This window comes from Chiloscyllium plagiosum, unplaced genomic scaffold (genome assembly GCF_037043375.1).
Source record: "Chiloscyllium plagiosum isolate Xiang-an unplaced genomic scaffold, Cpla_swu_hap1 HiC_scaffold_14, whole genome shotgun sequence".
Classification (NCBI taxonomy): domain Eukaryota; kingdom Metazoa; phylum Chordata; class Chondrichthyes; order Orectolobiformes; family Hemiscylliidae; genus Chiloscyllium; species Chiloscyllium plagiosum.
The window spans coordinates 45049959-45066991 of NW_028270152.1; the positions used below are offsets into that span (position 1 = coordinate 45049959).

The 17033-nt window shown below is 38.5% G+C and overlaps 1 protein-coding gene across 2 annotated transcripts in view; it reads left to right on the top strand.

Moving 5' to 3' along the window:
• Nucleotides 1–17033, top strand: part of synpra (synaptoporin a) — a 380152-nt gene that overhangs the window by 315934 nt on the left and 47185 nt on the right. For both annotated transcript variants that reach the window (XM_043708256.2, XM_087994404.1), the window contains one exon: nucleotides 1387–1585. In XM_043708256.2, coding sequence (XP_043564191.1) covers nucleotides 1387–1585 — 199 coding nt within the window. The remainder of the gene's footprint in view (nucleotides 1–1386; nucleotides 1586–17033) is intronic.

Here is a 17033-nt window from a genome sequence, read left to right on the forward strand (position 1 = left end):
CTTCACCAGATTGGATTCCTTCTTCTACCATTGGTTTACCAGATTGCTCTACTCCATGTGGGCATGCCTCAAGCTTCCATGCACCTTTGCAACACAGCTCTTAGCACCTGCTCAATCTCTTGAACCCAGTTATGAGGGAAGTAAAAATATACATTTGTGAATTGAATATTGAGGTTGTCAACTAATACCCATATCGCATTACACGGCTGAAAAGGGGAGATAGATCTATACATCAAGTAAATGGAAAAAGATTATTTTTGGGGACAGAAAAATTGAGTCATCTTGTATACCAGGTTGACTTATACACTATGATCTGCTGTAATTGTCAAGTCATTTGACTTCATCCCTGCGTCAGGTTATACATTCAACCTGGAAATGTTCAGTCACTCCTCAAACCTGAACTTCCTAATCCTAAAATTGTTTATAACAATTATACTAAAGCAGCAATAAAATTTCACGAAGTATACCATATATGAAATTTAATTTCAAAAATAACAATGACTGTTCAATGAAAGACAGAATTTCATACCAGGCAGTTTGCAGGAACCAACCGTCCTAGATAGGGGTTAATTGAGTAATACCTTGTACATTTTGTGAGTTCACACACGAGAACTTCCCTCTGTAATACAGGATCTTTAAATAGGCAGTACTCTTCTGAGCCAAGAGAAATCAAAACCATTTATCATTTACAGGGTAGTTTCGGAATTGGTCTCAAAACTTTACAATACCAGGCTCCACGCAAACCCTAACCTTATCCTCCCATAAGAGACAACAGTAAGAGTTATTTGGCATATTGTTCATTCTCCTAAATTTAGAGTCAATCTTAAAAGTATAATTTGATAGACAAACATAATCAAAATTTGAATACTTTTCGAACAAAGGTGCCTGAGAAAAGACAATGATATACTGACAACATTATTCTCAGGCAGAACAGACACATTTGGGATATCCCCAGTTAAACATGTGTGTTGATCAGACTACTCTAAATGCCTGAAATTAATTTTACACATTTTAAAATGTAAACGTCCTTAGTTCACTTTGCTGGAGAAAGGACCACTTTTTTCCGGAGAAGCTGCTTCAGTTTCAGTCGCATAAGAGTTTTGTTTGCTGCAATTTATCAAGACTCCTCTTAAAAATACATTACTATAATTTTTTTCTGTAAAATACACCTGTTGGCTATAAAACCCTTCCCCACGCCTATCTCACTTTCTGGGTAGAGAAGAGCAAAGTATTCTAATTAATATAATGCCCTGATTACTTGTACCTATTGCAGGAAAAAAATGTATCCAGAATACATTGAGGTAATTTAAACATATCTTCAGGAAATGATTGAAAACGGCAATGATAATGCATCTAATGCTGGCACTTTGTTCTGTGTACTTCTAGGTTACACCAAGTGTATTTTGATGCACCCACATGTGAAGGAAAAAAGCAGGAGAGGCTGTTTCTGATAGGCGACTACTCATCATCTGCAGAGTTCTTCGTCACCATTGCAGTCTTTGCATTCCTGTACTCACTGGCAGCTACAGTAGTTTATATCTTCTTTCAAAACAAATATCGTGAAAACAACCGGGGCCCTCTGATTGTAAGTAGCACATAGATCTTTGATGTCATAAACAGTCTTTTTTTAGCATTGTGTTAAGTTGATCTATTCCTTCTATTTCAATATTTTAGAAATCACAGATTGTGTAGTAATCCAAATAATTAAGGGGAACTAGTCGTCCATAAATTGTAGTTTCTACAGATGAGGGTGAAGTCCATAGCCCTTTCGGAATATGTTTGAAATATTTGAAATGTGATATAATCTCATTACATACAAGATATGAAAATATTAATATAGCTTTATGTATTTATGTTATCTATTTCGTACAGTGAATCATTTTGTAATGTTTGAGATTATTTTCATTTTTGTACAACCTTATTTGCACTGAAAAGCTTGACAGTGGGAGGTGGAACGTATGCCTAGATTTTCATGGAGTGGTATTTTAAATGTGGGTTGGTGAACTTATTCAAGGATTCCCACCTCCATTCCAAATGCCCCATATGACCGTTGGATCAGGATCAGGAATAAATTTCATTATATGCTGAGAGCCTAGTCTCATAAAAGAATTGTTTTTGTATAGTTCTGTTTTTTGATAGCTGGAGAAAACTGTTGACTTTGTTTTATGACCATCTTTATGTTATAACAATATGTGATTCTTATTTAATAACTTTTCACAATGTCTCAATGTTTATTTGCGCAAGGTTAATAGGTATAAAATGTTTGTTATTGAAACTCTAATGGTCCACCTGATTGACACTCTGATAAGAGTTGTAGGAAGAGCAGTTTTCCTTCTCAAAAGATTTATGAATGGGTAATTTTTTTTTTCTAAGCTGCTCCATATACACTATTGTTACTATATGGCTCATTATTTCTGTAATATCTACTGGATACACTATTTAAAAAATCCCAAAGCCCTTCCAAAAACATCTTCTGAGCTCACAGCCTCCACCACCTTGAAGATCAAGGGCAACAAGACACATGTCACCACCTGCAAGTTTCCCTCAAGTCACGCACCAACCTGACTTAGAACAACATTGCCTTGTCTTCACTGATGCTGATGGAAAACCCCCAAGCTCCCTCCTGAAGAAGAGTTCCACCTGAAAGGTTGACTTCTACATCTCCTGACGCTGCCTGGTTTGTTGTGTCCTCCTGCTTGTCTGCTATGGATGTACCTACAGCAGCTCAAGAAGGTGCCTCACCACCACCTTTTCAAGACAGTAACAAAGATATGAATTTGAAGTAGAAGCAGGCCATTCGGCATCTTGAACCTGCCCTGCCATTGAGAAAGATCATGACTCAACCAGTTCCCCCACATTTCCGCTGCTATGACCCCAGATGATGGAACTGCTGGACTAGTCAGATCCCACAATTAAATCTTTAAACTTAGTTCAGCGCAGCCATCTTAATCTGAAAGATAAGCACACAGGGCTGCAGATTTTGTTCAAAAATAAACTAGAAGTTTATGACGCAAAAGAAAATAAAATAAAATAAAAGCAAATTAAGCTGTCTTAGAGTCATAGAGATGTACAGCATGGAAACAGACCCTTTGGTCCAACCCGTCCATGTCGACGAGATATCTCAACCCAATCTAGTCCCACCTGTCAGCACCCGGCCCATATTCCTCCAAACCCTTCCTATTCATATACCCATCCAAATGCCTCTTAAATGTTGCAATTGTACCAGCCTCCACCACTTCCTCTGGCAGCTCATTCCATACACGTACCATCCTCTGTGTGAAAAAGTTACCCCTTAGGTCTCTTTTATATCTTTCCCCTCTCACTCTAAACCTATGCCCTCTACCTCTGGACTCCCCAACCCCAGGGAAAAGACTTTGTCTATTTCCCCTCTGTAATCAAAACAGTTTGAAATATTAAACCAAATGGCAAAAGAAAAACCCATCTATTTCCCAACACCATTATTTCGCAGCTTATCAAAATTCAGAGCAATTCCCCTTCCTTGTCCAATATGCAGGGTTGATTTAATGGTTTCTTCTCAATTCCTATCCTGTGAACTATGGGGCCTTTCTTCCTTGACTACTGTCTCAACTGACATCTTAGACTTTTTCAGCTGTCAACCAATGCAACTTTCTAACCAACTTAATCCTCATACAGAAGCTTCACAAAATATACTTTTTAACTTTGGTAACTTATTTCCTTAAATGTTTTGAACAATCACCTTTCTAGGAGAAAGTACACTTGCAACTGACCCCAATCAGGTCTCATTAAAACTGAACTCAAGAGCTTTTAAATTAAAAAAAATTAAATTGCTCATTCTAGACTCTGCTAAAGCTAGTGGTTTAATGGTTATTCTCTTATGTCTTAAGCTTTCATAATTTAAATGAAAAGCCCTCTAGAAATAATAGAGGTCCGTGCAGTCTGTTGCTCAATGACATATATTGATCTTAAAGTCATGATTCCAGAAAGACTGACCTAATTAATTTTTAAAACTGCTCACAAAAATAAGCCAACATGCATATGCCACTACTTTGCAATACAGCTTTAAACTTAATATAAGTAAATGACATACGTTCTATCTCACTGCCTATCCTCCAAATTCCTTTATGCCCTTGCTTATAAAGATAGGCAATAAATGCTTGCAAACAATGAATAAGAAAACAAGTAGAAGGTTAATGTATTGTGGCTGTGTATGTGTTGACAGAGGCTGAGAGCAGCATTGCATGAAATTCCTGCCTGTCATCCCTGCACTCCTCTGCAGACATATGCTTATTATTTACATTGCTGCTATTTGTTTGAAGATTCCATGGTCGCAGCAGAGTGCCTTTGAAAACCGAGAAGTGACAAATTGATTTAAAAATAGCATAGATGTAAAAATGTTTTAACATGAAAAATGATTAGGGATCGTCAGCATGGCTTTGTGCATGGGAAATCATGTCTCATGAACTTGATTGAGTTTTTTGAAGAAGTAACAAAGACGATGATGAGGGCGCAGTGGTGGAAGTGATCCATATGAACTTCAGTAAGGCATTCGACAAGGTTCCTCAAGGCAGACTGGTTAGTAAGGTTAGATCTCACGGAATACAGGGAGAACTAGCCGTTTGGATACAGAACTGGCTCAAAGGTAGAAGACAGAGGGTGGTGGTGGAGGATTGCTTTTCAGACTGGAGGCCTGTGACCAGTGGAGTGCCACAAGGATCACTGTTCGGTCCTCTACTTTTTGGGCATTTATATAAATGATTTGGGTGTGAACAAAGGAGGTACAGTTAGTAAGTTTGCAGATGACACCAAAATTGGAGGTGTAGTGGACAGCGAAGAGGGTTACCCCTGATTACAATGAGATTTTGCTCAGATGGCCAATGGGCTGTGGAGTGGCAGTTAGAGTTTAATTTAGATAAATGCGAGATGCTGCATATTTTGGGAAAAGCAGGGCTTATACACTTCATGGTAAGATCCCAGGGAGTGTTGCTGAACAAAGAGACCTTGGAATGCAGATTCTTAGTTCCTTGACAGTAGAGTCGCAGATAGATAGGATAGTAAAAAAGGCATTTGGTATGCTTTCCTTTATTGGTCAGAGCACTGAGTGTAAGAGTTGGGACGTCTTGTTGCAGCTGTACAGGATATTGGTTAGGCCACTTTTAGAATACTGCATGCAATTCTGGTCTCCTTCCTATCGGAAGGATGTTGTGGAACTTGAAAGGGTTCAGAAAAGATTTACAAGGATGTTGCCAGGTTTGGGGGATTTGAGCTGTAGGGGGAGGCTGAATAGGTTGGGGCTGTTTTCCCTGGAGTATCAGAAGCTGAGGGGTGATAAAAATAAATGAATTCAGTTACATTAAATCAGTGGCCTTCATCATAGGTCTGTATTCAAAGCTGTTTGTCAGTTGTACATTGATGTTCAACTACAGTATTTTCAGTTCAGGAGGCTTGGAACTATGAACTCCACAGAAAATAAAGTATAATAACAGTATCATGCATCTTTAAAGCATTTTAGTAAGTTATATCTAAAATACTCTGGACAAACTTGGTCACAAGACATGAGAAAAGCATTTCCACTCTAGAGAAGTGCAAAAAGCTTAGATGAGTGATTCGATAGTACAGGTTAGTAAGTGCATTTTGATGGATGCACTGCCTTTGTCATCCACAGCTGTTTTCCTTCCTCGTTAGAAAACTTGGATAGAACCTGTCTTTGAGAATCTGACCAGCAAATAAAGCTGGTGAGTCATCCATTCTAACAATGAAGACACAGCTAATATTTTAAGACTGAGCTTCATTTGAATCTCGTCTTAAAAAATTTGTGAACATCACATGGGCACTCTAAGGTGAATGATTTTATGCAATAGAACAGTGGACTTTTGGGATCTCTGTGAATGCAATGGAGCAGAGAGGCCATCCTGAGGGGAGCCAGCAAAATCCCATTGTACTTTTATGGAATATTAATCAATATTACTAGCTATCAGATTGTTTTCCACTGAAGAGCCAGCTGATACTGGATAGAACATGCATGGCTTATGGTCCAGCCAAAGTACTCTCCTACTATTGAAGTCAGGGTTATGAGTCTGGAATAGGACCTTAATTTGCCTTTTAGATTTGATTCCCTACAATGTGGAAACAGGTCCTTCGGCCCAACCAGTCCACACTGATCCTCCGAAGAGTAACCCACCCAGACCCATTTCCCTTGGAGGAAACCCACACAGACACAGGGAGAATGTGCAGAACTCCACACAGACAGTTACCTGAGGCTGGAATCAAACCTGGGACCCTGGTGCTGTGAGCCTGCAGTGCAGACCACTGAGCCACCGCGCCACCCCTCTTTAAATTGACTAACCTAGTATTTTCTACAGCTGAACAGGGAGGTAACTTTAATATGGCCACAGTTGGCCACAGTGATGATGGGAATGGGAACATAATTTTCTAGGTACACTATTACCCCTTTTTGCCAAGCATAGGACTTCAACATCCTCAGCACTTTATGATGGTACATTCAAAGTTAACATCAGACCCTGCATAGAGTGGTGCACAGTGCTCTTTGAAACAATGTCACCTAAATTGTGCAGAATTAACATATAATTTGATTATATGACAGACATTAAAAATAATTACACAGAACAAACCTACATTTTCTGTCAGCAGTAACTCTGAGTGGTATTCTCTCTCCCATCTGATGCCTTCAACTACAGTAAGTGTTGTAATTATGTAAAAGATAATATTGCAGAATATAAAAGAGTGCTGCACTCATTTCAATCACCTGTCATCTCCTGTCCTGTAATTATTAGCATTTTTGCAAAATGTTTCTTAATTAGTGAATGCGTAGTTCTTTTTGCATTCGCCTGCTGAGTTAATATGTTTGGTAGCCCTAATAAATCTTATCGAGCACATTAAGAAAGTATGTCAGCATTACTCAGCATTAACTGGCCATTAAAACATCTGTAGAATAATACAGCACAGGAACAAGCCTGCACCAAAATATTTTGCCCTCGCATACTAAAACTGTCTTACCTTGCAGGATCCATATCCCTCTATTTCTTTCCTATTCTTGTACTCGTCCAGGTGTTTCTTGAATGCTGCTATTGTGTCTGCTTCCACCACCTCCTCTGGCAGCACGTTCCAGGCACTCACCACCCTTTGTGTGAAAACCTGCCATTTTCATTTCTTTTTAAATTCACACCTTGAACCTGTTTCCCCTAGTAATTGACCCCTCTACCCTGGGAAAAAGCCTCATAATTTCCATTCTATCCATGCCATTCACAATCTTATAAACTTGTATCAGGTCACCCCTCAAACTCCTGCTTTCCAGTGCAAGAAAACCTAATCTATCCAACCTTACTTCATAGCTAAATTCCCCCATAACAGGCAACATCCTGGTAAACCTTTTCTGTACCCTCTCCAAAGGTGACCAGAACTGTATGCAATATTTTAAGGGGTAAAAACAAGGACTGCAGATGCTGGAAACCAGAGTTTAGATTAGAGTGGTGCTGGAAAAGCACAGCAGGTCAGGCAGCATCCGAGGAGCAGGAAAATCAAAACGTCAATTTTCCTGCTCCTCAGATGCTGTCTGACCTGCTGTGCTTTTCCAGCACCACTCTAATCTAGACTCTGCTATATTTTAAATTAGGCCTAACTAAAGTTCTATAAAGCTGCAGCATAACTTGTCAATCCTTATACTCAATGCCCCGTCCAATGAAGGCAAGAACACTGTGGGCCTTTTTTACTACCTTATCTACCAGCACAGCTCCCTTCAGTGATATGTGGACCTGCATACCCAGATTCCTCTGCATATTAATAATCCTCAGAGTTGTGCTATTCACTGTATATTTTCCACCCATACTTGACCTTCTAAATTGCATCTTCTCACATTTGTCCGGATTAAACTCCAGCTGCTATTTTGCTCCCCATGCCTCCAACTGATCGATATTCTGCTGGAACCTCTGACAATCCTCCTCACTATACATAACTCCACCAATCTTTATATCATCCACAAATGCACTAATTAGGCCATTTACATTTTCCTCCAAATCATTTATATGGACCATGAACAGCAGAGCTTCCAGCACTGATCCCTGTGGAACACCACTAGTCACAACCGTCCTCCCACAGCTACCCTCTGTCTCCTATGACTAAGCCAGTTTTGATCCAACTTGCCAGCCCATCCCTGATACCATGTGACGTCACCTTTTGTACTGGTCTCTGTGAGGGACCTTGTCAAAGGCTTTACTGAAGTCTCTATACAATATCCTTTTTCCTCATCAATCATCATCACCTCTTCAAAAAACTCAATCAAGTTAGTCAGGCACAACCTCCCCTGCACAAAACCATGATGCCTGTCACATATAACTCCATTTGCTTCTAAATTTAGATTAGATTCTCTACAGTGTGGAAACAGGCCCTTCAGCCCAACCAGTCCACACCGACCCTCTGAAAAGTAATTCATCTAGACCCATTTTCCTCTGACTAATGCACCTAGCACTATGGGCAATTTAGCATGTCTAATTCACCTGACCTGCACATCTTTGGACTGTGGGAGGAAACCAGAGCACCCGGAGGAAACCCACGCAGACACAGGGAGAATGTGCAAACTCTACACAGACAGTCAAGCAAGGCAGGAATCGAACCTGGCACCCTGGTGCTGTGAGGCAGCAGTGCTAACCACTGAGCCACCGTGCCGCCTATGCAAAAAGATATTGTCCCTGAGAATCTTTTCTAATATTTTCCCTACCACATAATTTCCTGGATTATCCCTGCTACCCTTCTTAAACAATGAGACAACATTGGCTATTCTCAGTCCTCTAGGACCTCACCTGTGGCCGAAGAGGATACAAGGATGTCTGTCAATCCTCCAGTAATTTGTCCCCTTGCCTCCTTCAATATTCTGGGATAGATTCCATCAGGACCTGGGGACTTAGCTATCTCAATAGCAACTTGGCTTAGACATTTAACACTCCCTTCCTTGAGATCATCCTCCACCAATTCCTTCTCTTTGGTGAATACCATCATAAAGTATTTCTTTAGAACCTCACCTACCTCTTCTGGCTCCACACATAGATTCCCTCCTTTGTCCTTGTGTGGGTCAACCCCCCCTGGCTACCTCTTGCTTTTTATGTATGTATAAAAAACTTAAGGATTGTTCTTAATTCTGTTTGCTAATGACTTTTAGCTCTTCTAATTCCTTGTTGAAGTTCTTTCCTGCTTTCTTTTTCTTTTCCTGTGAGAATATTCATAATATACCAACAACAAAAAAAGTGTCTGATATTACCATATTTTTAATTGCTCATGGGATTGAAAATTAATGGACATTAATTTGAAATCAAAACTTCCATAACATTATGGAACAATTTTGAAATGAAGGAAAAAAGACATTCAGACCATTCAGCTAATATCGTCTGTCACTTAATTATGTTATGACTGATCAGTGGCTCAACTTTGCCAGTCATTTATCTATATACATAGAACATAGAACATTACAGCTCAGTACAGGCCCTTTGGCCCTTGATGTTGCACCGACCTGTGGAACCAATCTGAAGGCCATCTATTCCACACTATTCCATTTTCATCCATATGTTGATCCAATGACCATTTAAATGCCCTTAAAGTTGGTGAGTCTACTACTGTTGCAAGCAGTGGGTTCTATGCCCCATACTCTCCGAGTATAGTTATTTAAAATTATAGCCTCACGCTAGCCATTACTATCAGATGAAAAAGGCTCTCACTATCCACCCTGTCTAACCCTCTGATTGTCTTGTATGTCTCAATTAAGTCACCTTCTTCCCTCTAATGAAAATAGCCTCAAGTTCCTCAGCCTTTCATCATAAGGCCTTCCCTCCGTATCAGGCAAAATCCTAGTAAATCTCCTCTGAACCCTTTCCAAAGCTTCCACATCCTTCCTATAAAGACCAGAACTGTATGCAATTCTCCAAGTACATCTGCAGCATGACCTCATGGTTCCAAATCTCAATCACTCTACCAATAAAAGCTAACACACTGTATGCTTTCTCAATGAACTTATCAACCTGGGTGGCATCTTTCAAGAATCTATGTACATGGACACCAAAACCTTAGGTAAATCTTTCTTGATCCCAATCTTGAAAATGTCCATTACCCTAACATTTGCAGATTTTTGGAGGAAGAATTTTAGATTTTTCTTGCCCTTTCTGTGACAAAATGCTCCCTGACTGTACTGCTGAATGACCTAGCTGTAATTTTAACATTGTTCTGGATTCGCTGTCAGAGGAAATGGTTTCTTTGAAACTGCTCTATTGAGCTTTTTATAATTAGAAACATCTAAATTAGCTCACCCTTCAACTTTCTAAACCCAAGTGAAAAATCTCACCTTAACAGGTCACGCCTGCTTCTAATACTCATCACTTAACTGTACCACACAAGGCAGTCTTTTAGGCATTCAGACTCAAGTCAAGACTTAAAATCACAGTCAGAACACAATCTGTTTAAATAAGCTGATAAAGACTTAATAAAGAAGGACCATGCCAGACCCATGCTGGTGCTATACACACCTTCTCTAAACACATTAACATTGAAGATTGCTTGATCCAGGAGCAAAGTCAATCACCTGTTTATTTTTTTATGCTGGCTTTGGCCAATTAAATAGTGTTAAGGTGGATTCCTTGTTTTTTGATTATTTGGAGGACATACTCTCCAAACCCAAGTGATAGCCTCCTCATTTTTTTAAGCCCAAGGTGATTGGTCTGCCACTTAGTCTTCAGAGGGGACAATCCTCAGTAATGTGTAGTATTGTTTTTGTGTGTCTCCACAAGTGCAGCAGGGGTTTGCGCTGAGACTTTAGCAGTGGAGGTTAGCGGCACAGTGGCCATAGCCTCTCCTGAACTTGTTTAGTAAACGATTTGCTCGTGACTTCAGATATTTCCCATTCCTTGATTTAAAGTACGACCGCTGGTATATCTAGCAAAAGTAGGTTGCTACATATCAGGTGCCCAGATGGAAGGTGAACATAGGTGTGTTCAACAGTCCAACATGGAGTGGGAGATGAATTGCAACATGATGGTTTCAAACTCTGGCCATCCACGTAGATTTTATTTTTCTGGCACTGGCATTTTGGATATACTGTACACTGGATATGATTTCAGAGAAACTCACAATACGGTTCCCTGTGCTGCAGATGTCTGTTAACTTTGTAAAATCTGCTTGAAGGATCTGGTCGACAGTGCAGAAATAACTCCTCAGAGGCTGATATCCCCTCAGCAAGTGACTCTTTATTTCCGCATGGAGAGAACTTGACACTGATCTAGCTCCCTCAGAACCAGCTCTCAGAGTGAATAGAGCCTCCAGTTTATATCTGTCAGCCAGGGCTCCCTGATTGAGGCTGTTAATCAGTCCAATCAGGGAATTCATATTCTATGAAGTCAACTTAGAACATAGAACATAGAAAAGTACAGCACAGAGCAGGTTCTTAGGCCCACAATGTTGTGCCCAGATTTAATCCTAATGTAAAATATAGTAACTTAACCCACGCACCCCTCAACTCAATGCTATCCATGTGCCATCACTGCTGATCTATTACTATTACTGTAGAGAGAGCTTATTATGAACATAGCTGATCTTGTAAGATGTAGTTATTGGCAAGAATGTTTTAAAATCAAAAATGTTTTAAATGAGAGGATATGCCAACTTTTCTTCAAGTATTGTCACAGGCGTTGGTTTAATTTTTATCCATCTTTATCTCTTTTGTCTAAAACCCAACTCAGTGGTTTCAGCCCAAGAAAAAAGTAAAACCATTTCAAGATAGAACAAGGCTCTAAAAAACATAACATTGACTACAATATCCCCCTTGACCTCTTTATAAAGAACTAAATCAAATTAGATAGGGACTATTTGCCTTTGACCAAATAAGGGCAGAAGATGCTGGAGAATCTCAGCAGATCTGGCAGCATCTGTGGAGAGAGAAACTGGATTAATATTTCAAGTCCAATATGACTGTTTTCCAACATTTTTCTGTTTTTATTTCAGATTTCCAGCACCCACGATATTTTGATTTTATTTACTTTTAACAGATCTTATAAACTTTCATTTATTTCCATTATCATTGTTCAGTGCATTATGACATTGCTAACAAAAGTTTAAAAGTTTGAAGATAATCTATTAAAAACAGCTACTACAAATCATGCATTCTTTGGCTTCTGAGCTCCAGATAGTTCCTGGACCTCAAGCAAGTACTAATTAAATATAGTCATCCACAGCCACTAAAGAAACTTGCACATCCCTTTGTTAAGAATGGACTAACACCAAAAGAAGCAATTGATTCCTCTTTCAGTTTCACTGTGGATAAGAGACTTTGAAGGTTAATGTGTGTTAGATTAATGTGAAATGGATCCTATCGATCTTTCATTACTTTATGCTGATCCTTCACCGAACCAGACAAGATGAATTTCACTGTCACATGGGATACAGAATGTGTACTCAGCTGATCACCCTTCTTTAGTAAAAGGTCTCTGAACCTGGGTAAGTTATATTGCCAAGAAGCCATGTTCTTGTTTAGTTTAAAAATAACAACAGAAGCTGCCTGAAGGCAGAATTTCATTAGAGACTATGTGAAGATCAGTGGCAGAGCTGAATCTAAGAGGAAAAGTAACAAACAGCAATGTTTTGAAAACTGGCCAAAGATACCAACCAACCTGTTGTAACTTCAAGTGCACCTGCAGATGAACCTCCTGTAAATTCAACTATAAGAAGCCTCACTACTTACTGAAAAACTTCTGCTTGCAAGACCATTTTACTTCATTTTCAGAAATAATAGGCCTCCTATGAAAAAGTGATTTATTCAATCATAAATTGTAATCGTGTTTATTTTCTTCATTCATATCTAACATTTGTGAGTATTAGTGAGTGCATTGAGTGAGTAAGTCTTTGGGGAAATTGTGAGGTAATGAATAATCTTGTTTCATCTTAAACTTACAAAAAAACTTGCTACTTTAGTTATTAAAATTGCAACAAACACTCAGATGTTAAGAAAATATATACATCCTGCAGATAAAACACTTTGATCATGGGTAGTGTGAAAACACATAAATCTCTCTGTGATACAATACTGTTCCACATCATTTAATTTTGTTGCACACTATTGCCTTTGCCAGTCTTATAGTTATAGGTTTTATCATCTCCCTTTTTAAACAGAGATGTACATTTTTCAAAGCTGCAGTCATAGAGTCATACAGCATGGAAACAGACCCTTCAGTCCAACTGGTCCACACCAACCATGTTCCCAAAGTAAATTAGTCCCACTAGCCTGCATTTGGCACATATCCTTCCAAATCTTTTCTATTGATGTACTTATCCAAATGTCTTTTAAATGTTGTAACTGTATGTGCATCCACCACTTCATCTGGTAGTTCATTCCACACATGAACCATTTTCTGTGTAAAAGAGTTGCCCCTCATGTCCTTTTTAAAACTTCCCCTTCTCACCTTAAAAATATTCCTTAAAAAGACCCTTTGCTATTCACCTTATCTATGCTCCTCATTATTTTATAAATCTTTATAAGGTCACCCCTCAACCGCCTATGCTAGAGTAAAAAAAGGTCCCAGCATAAACAGCTTATTTTTATAAGTCAACATGCTAGTAAATCTTTTCTGAAATTCTCCAGTTTAATATATCTTTCCTATGGAAGGGCAACCAGAAATGTACACATTACTCCAGAAGTGGCTTCAACATGCTGTCCTAACTCCTATACTCAAAGGTCTGAGCAATGAAGGCAGGCATGCTAAATGCCTTCTTAACCACCTAACCTACCTGTGATGTAAATTTCAAAGAATTATGTACCTGGACCCCTGGGTCCATCTGTTCTACAACACTATCCATTCCTCTGGCATCACCCCCATGTCCAAAGTATCTACGGTTATGGAACTCCCACTAGTATAATGTCTGCAGCATGGACAAATCAGGAAAGAAAAAGAAAACACTGTATATTTCTTTAATAAAATAAAAATAATGTACCGGACAAGATTAACCTCTACTCCCTGATTTTAGTAACGGTGGAGCATAAGCGTCGGTCTTTACTGTAAGCCTAAGCTCTGGAATTCTCTTTCTACATCGCTCTGCCTCTTCACTTGATTTCTACTTTTTAGATGTACCTAAAAGCTTTTCTCTACAACCATACGTTTGGTCATCTAACCCAATATCTTCCTATGTGGCTTGGTTTCATAGCTTGTTTTATAATACTCCTGTTAAGCACCTTAGGATTTATAGAGTTTTCCCGCCAACAATGTACTTTACCTGATACAGCAATGCTCATGTTATCCCATGTAACATAAGAAACTAGGACATGGATCATGTGGTATTGAAACCAGTCAACAGATGTTTATTACAGTGCACAAATGTATACAAATATTATGTTCACAGGGACATCAGTGTCTGTGCTCAAATTAAGCTACTAGGCTACAAAAAGCAGCATATTTCAATTAGTGTGTCGTACTTCAATTGGTCCCCCATAAGATGGCATAGGAGATTTTAGTCACACAGGTCTCAGTGTTGATATCATGAACATGGCAGACAGATATACTGTATCTCTTAAATATATGCTAATATACTGATTATCAGACATAACACAGTCGGGACGTTTTGTTACATTAAAGGCATTATATAAAAGTCGATTGTTTGTGTTGACTCAGATGCTCTAAAAGTTTTGTATTCATAATAAGTCTCACAATCTGAAAATGTGCATAATTGCCATGTGAACTGTCAAAATAAAACTTGTGGTAACTTACAGATTTAAAACATGGTCTGCATTTTGCAAATAAACTTATTTTATGCACATGCTTTCTACTTCAATTAAACATTGCTGTTACTTTAATTTCCTTTATTTCAGTCTTTGCCATTTTTGAATGCATTTGGCAATGCTCCTGAGACAGTAATATCCACAGAGAGCATACCTTTAATCTAGTTTAAACATAAATATTGAAGATTGCTAATTAGTGGTGGCCATTGAAGCTAACACATCAGATGAGTTAAGGGAATCTTAATGTACAAGAGAATAAAATGCTTCGGCATAATCTGCAACCTCCAACCCTCAAAGAACTGAGCTGTAGAATGGAGTAGCTTATCATGCTTTTAATAAGCTACAGTTTAATGCAGTATCTTAGGAACATGGCACATCTAAAGGCTATTGCACTGACACAAACTCAAACATAGACATAGAAACATACATCATCATCAAGTATCCAATCTGGTGTAAATTTGGTCAGATTGTGATAGCAAAAACTAAAGCAGCTTTTAACTATTTCTAGTCAATTTGTTTTGGTGTTGTGAATGGGGAATTAAGACCAAGCACAGTATTCAGGTCAAGAGGTGTTAGATGATTGGAGATAATCAGTGTCAGGCAGGGGAAGGGGGAATGGCAGGTGGCAAGTAAAAGAGCAAGGGAAAAAGGAGAGGAACAAAGAGGTTGAGAAAGAGAAAAGAGATAAGAGAATTCAGGAAGGAGACAAGAAGAAAGGAAAGGAGAAAAGGTTTGAAGTGGAGAATGGAAAATGGAGAGAAAGTGGGAAGCAAGAAACAGAAAGAAGAGGCATTCTTAAGGTATATTTAACAGAAGGAATAAAATAAACTGGAAAATGATACAGATGAAATAGAAGATGGAACAAGCAGAAGTGAATGGAATGGAAAAAAACAACACAGGTCAATAGTCCCAGTAAAGGGAGGTTCAAGAGTTTGAAATCTTGAATTGAAAAGGGGCAAGGAATTACTGTCCTTGCGGAGTATGACTTGGACTGGTGGTTATCATATTTGTTCATGGTGGTTTTCTGACATTGTCACTATTAGATTATGGAGTTGATCCAGCTCAATTGCAGCTTCAATCTGCATTCAGCTTTAAACAGCCGAACTTGTCAAGGGGAATTTCAGTTTTCAAATATGACAGTGAGCATAAAAATATATAGTTAATAAGGAAACTGTAAAATAAGAATCTTTTCTGTTGAATGGAAAATGACTGACTAGAGACATTCTATTTTGCAGTGGAATGCTGTATAAACCTTATATAGAGGAATCAGATGTGGTACAATCCCCACAAGGAAACCAGAAACCAAAATGACTAAATTTCCTGAATGAAAAATTTAGCAACAAGGTTCTACTTTTTAGTCATTACTTTGTCATGAATCAGAACCTACACAAATTAAACATAAATTAGCAGGCATATTATGGTATACATGAATTATAAATTACAGACAGAAAAGCACTTAAAAGAAAGAGCATCTCATAAGAATAGAAGCATTCAAATCACTTCATGCACAAGTGTGTCACTATATTCAATCTCACAGTCTTTCCAACTTAGCCTCTGGAATGTAGGATCTCAATGGATTTGGTCCTTGAGTCACCCACAAAATGTATTCCATCTGAATCTCTAGGAGTCAGTTATCACCTAAATAACACACTATTTAGGTAAGATTGTGATAGTCTTAATGGTACAGACTTCCAAGAGACTCCTTTATATGACTCCTTTTATTAATAAATCTCATTAAATGGTTTAGTCAGCTGTGGCAAAAATGAAGCAAAGCCTAGAATTGTCTGATTCATAATCCCTGATCTAACACTGTCTTCAGCTTTTTGTCCCTTGTAGATATACATATCCTTTTCCTGCTGCAGTCCTCCTTTGTATCAACAGCAGTACCTTTTTTTGGCTGTCTTCTCTGCGTCTGGCCAAATGCCATTTATTAGCTTCTTTGCTTTTAGTACTTTTTCCATGTCATAGTTTGTCAGATCACATAGGTCTTTTTTTTAAATATTCAATAAAATTACAATTGTGTATTTTACAATTGTTGCAGATTTGTAAATGTTCTTTTCAAACATTTTTCAGAACAATTACAGATTCTAAAGACATTTTAAAACAATAGCAAATTATTTTTTAACTGTAAAAGTAGACATACACTCACCAGCCTTTCCGGATCATAGACTACCCTCTTATTAGAGAGAGACAACTGGTGGTTGCTTCACCTGAGGGTCACCACATTTCAGGAAAGGGGAGAGGTTGAGAAGGAGAATACTTCATGGTAACCTCAGTTGGTGCAGGAATTGAA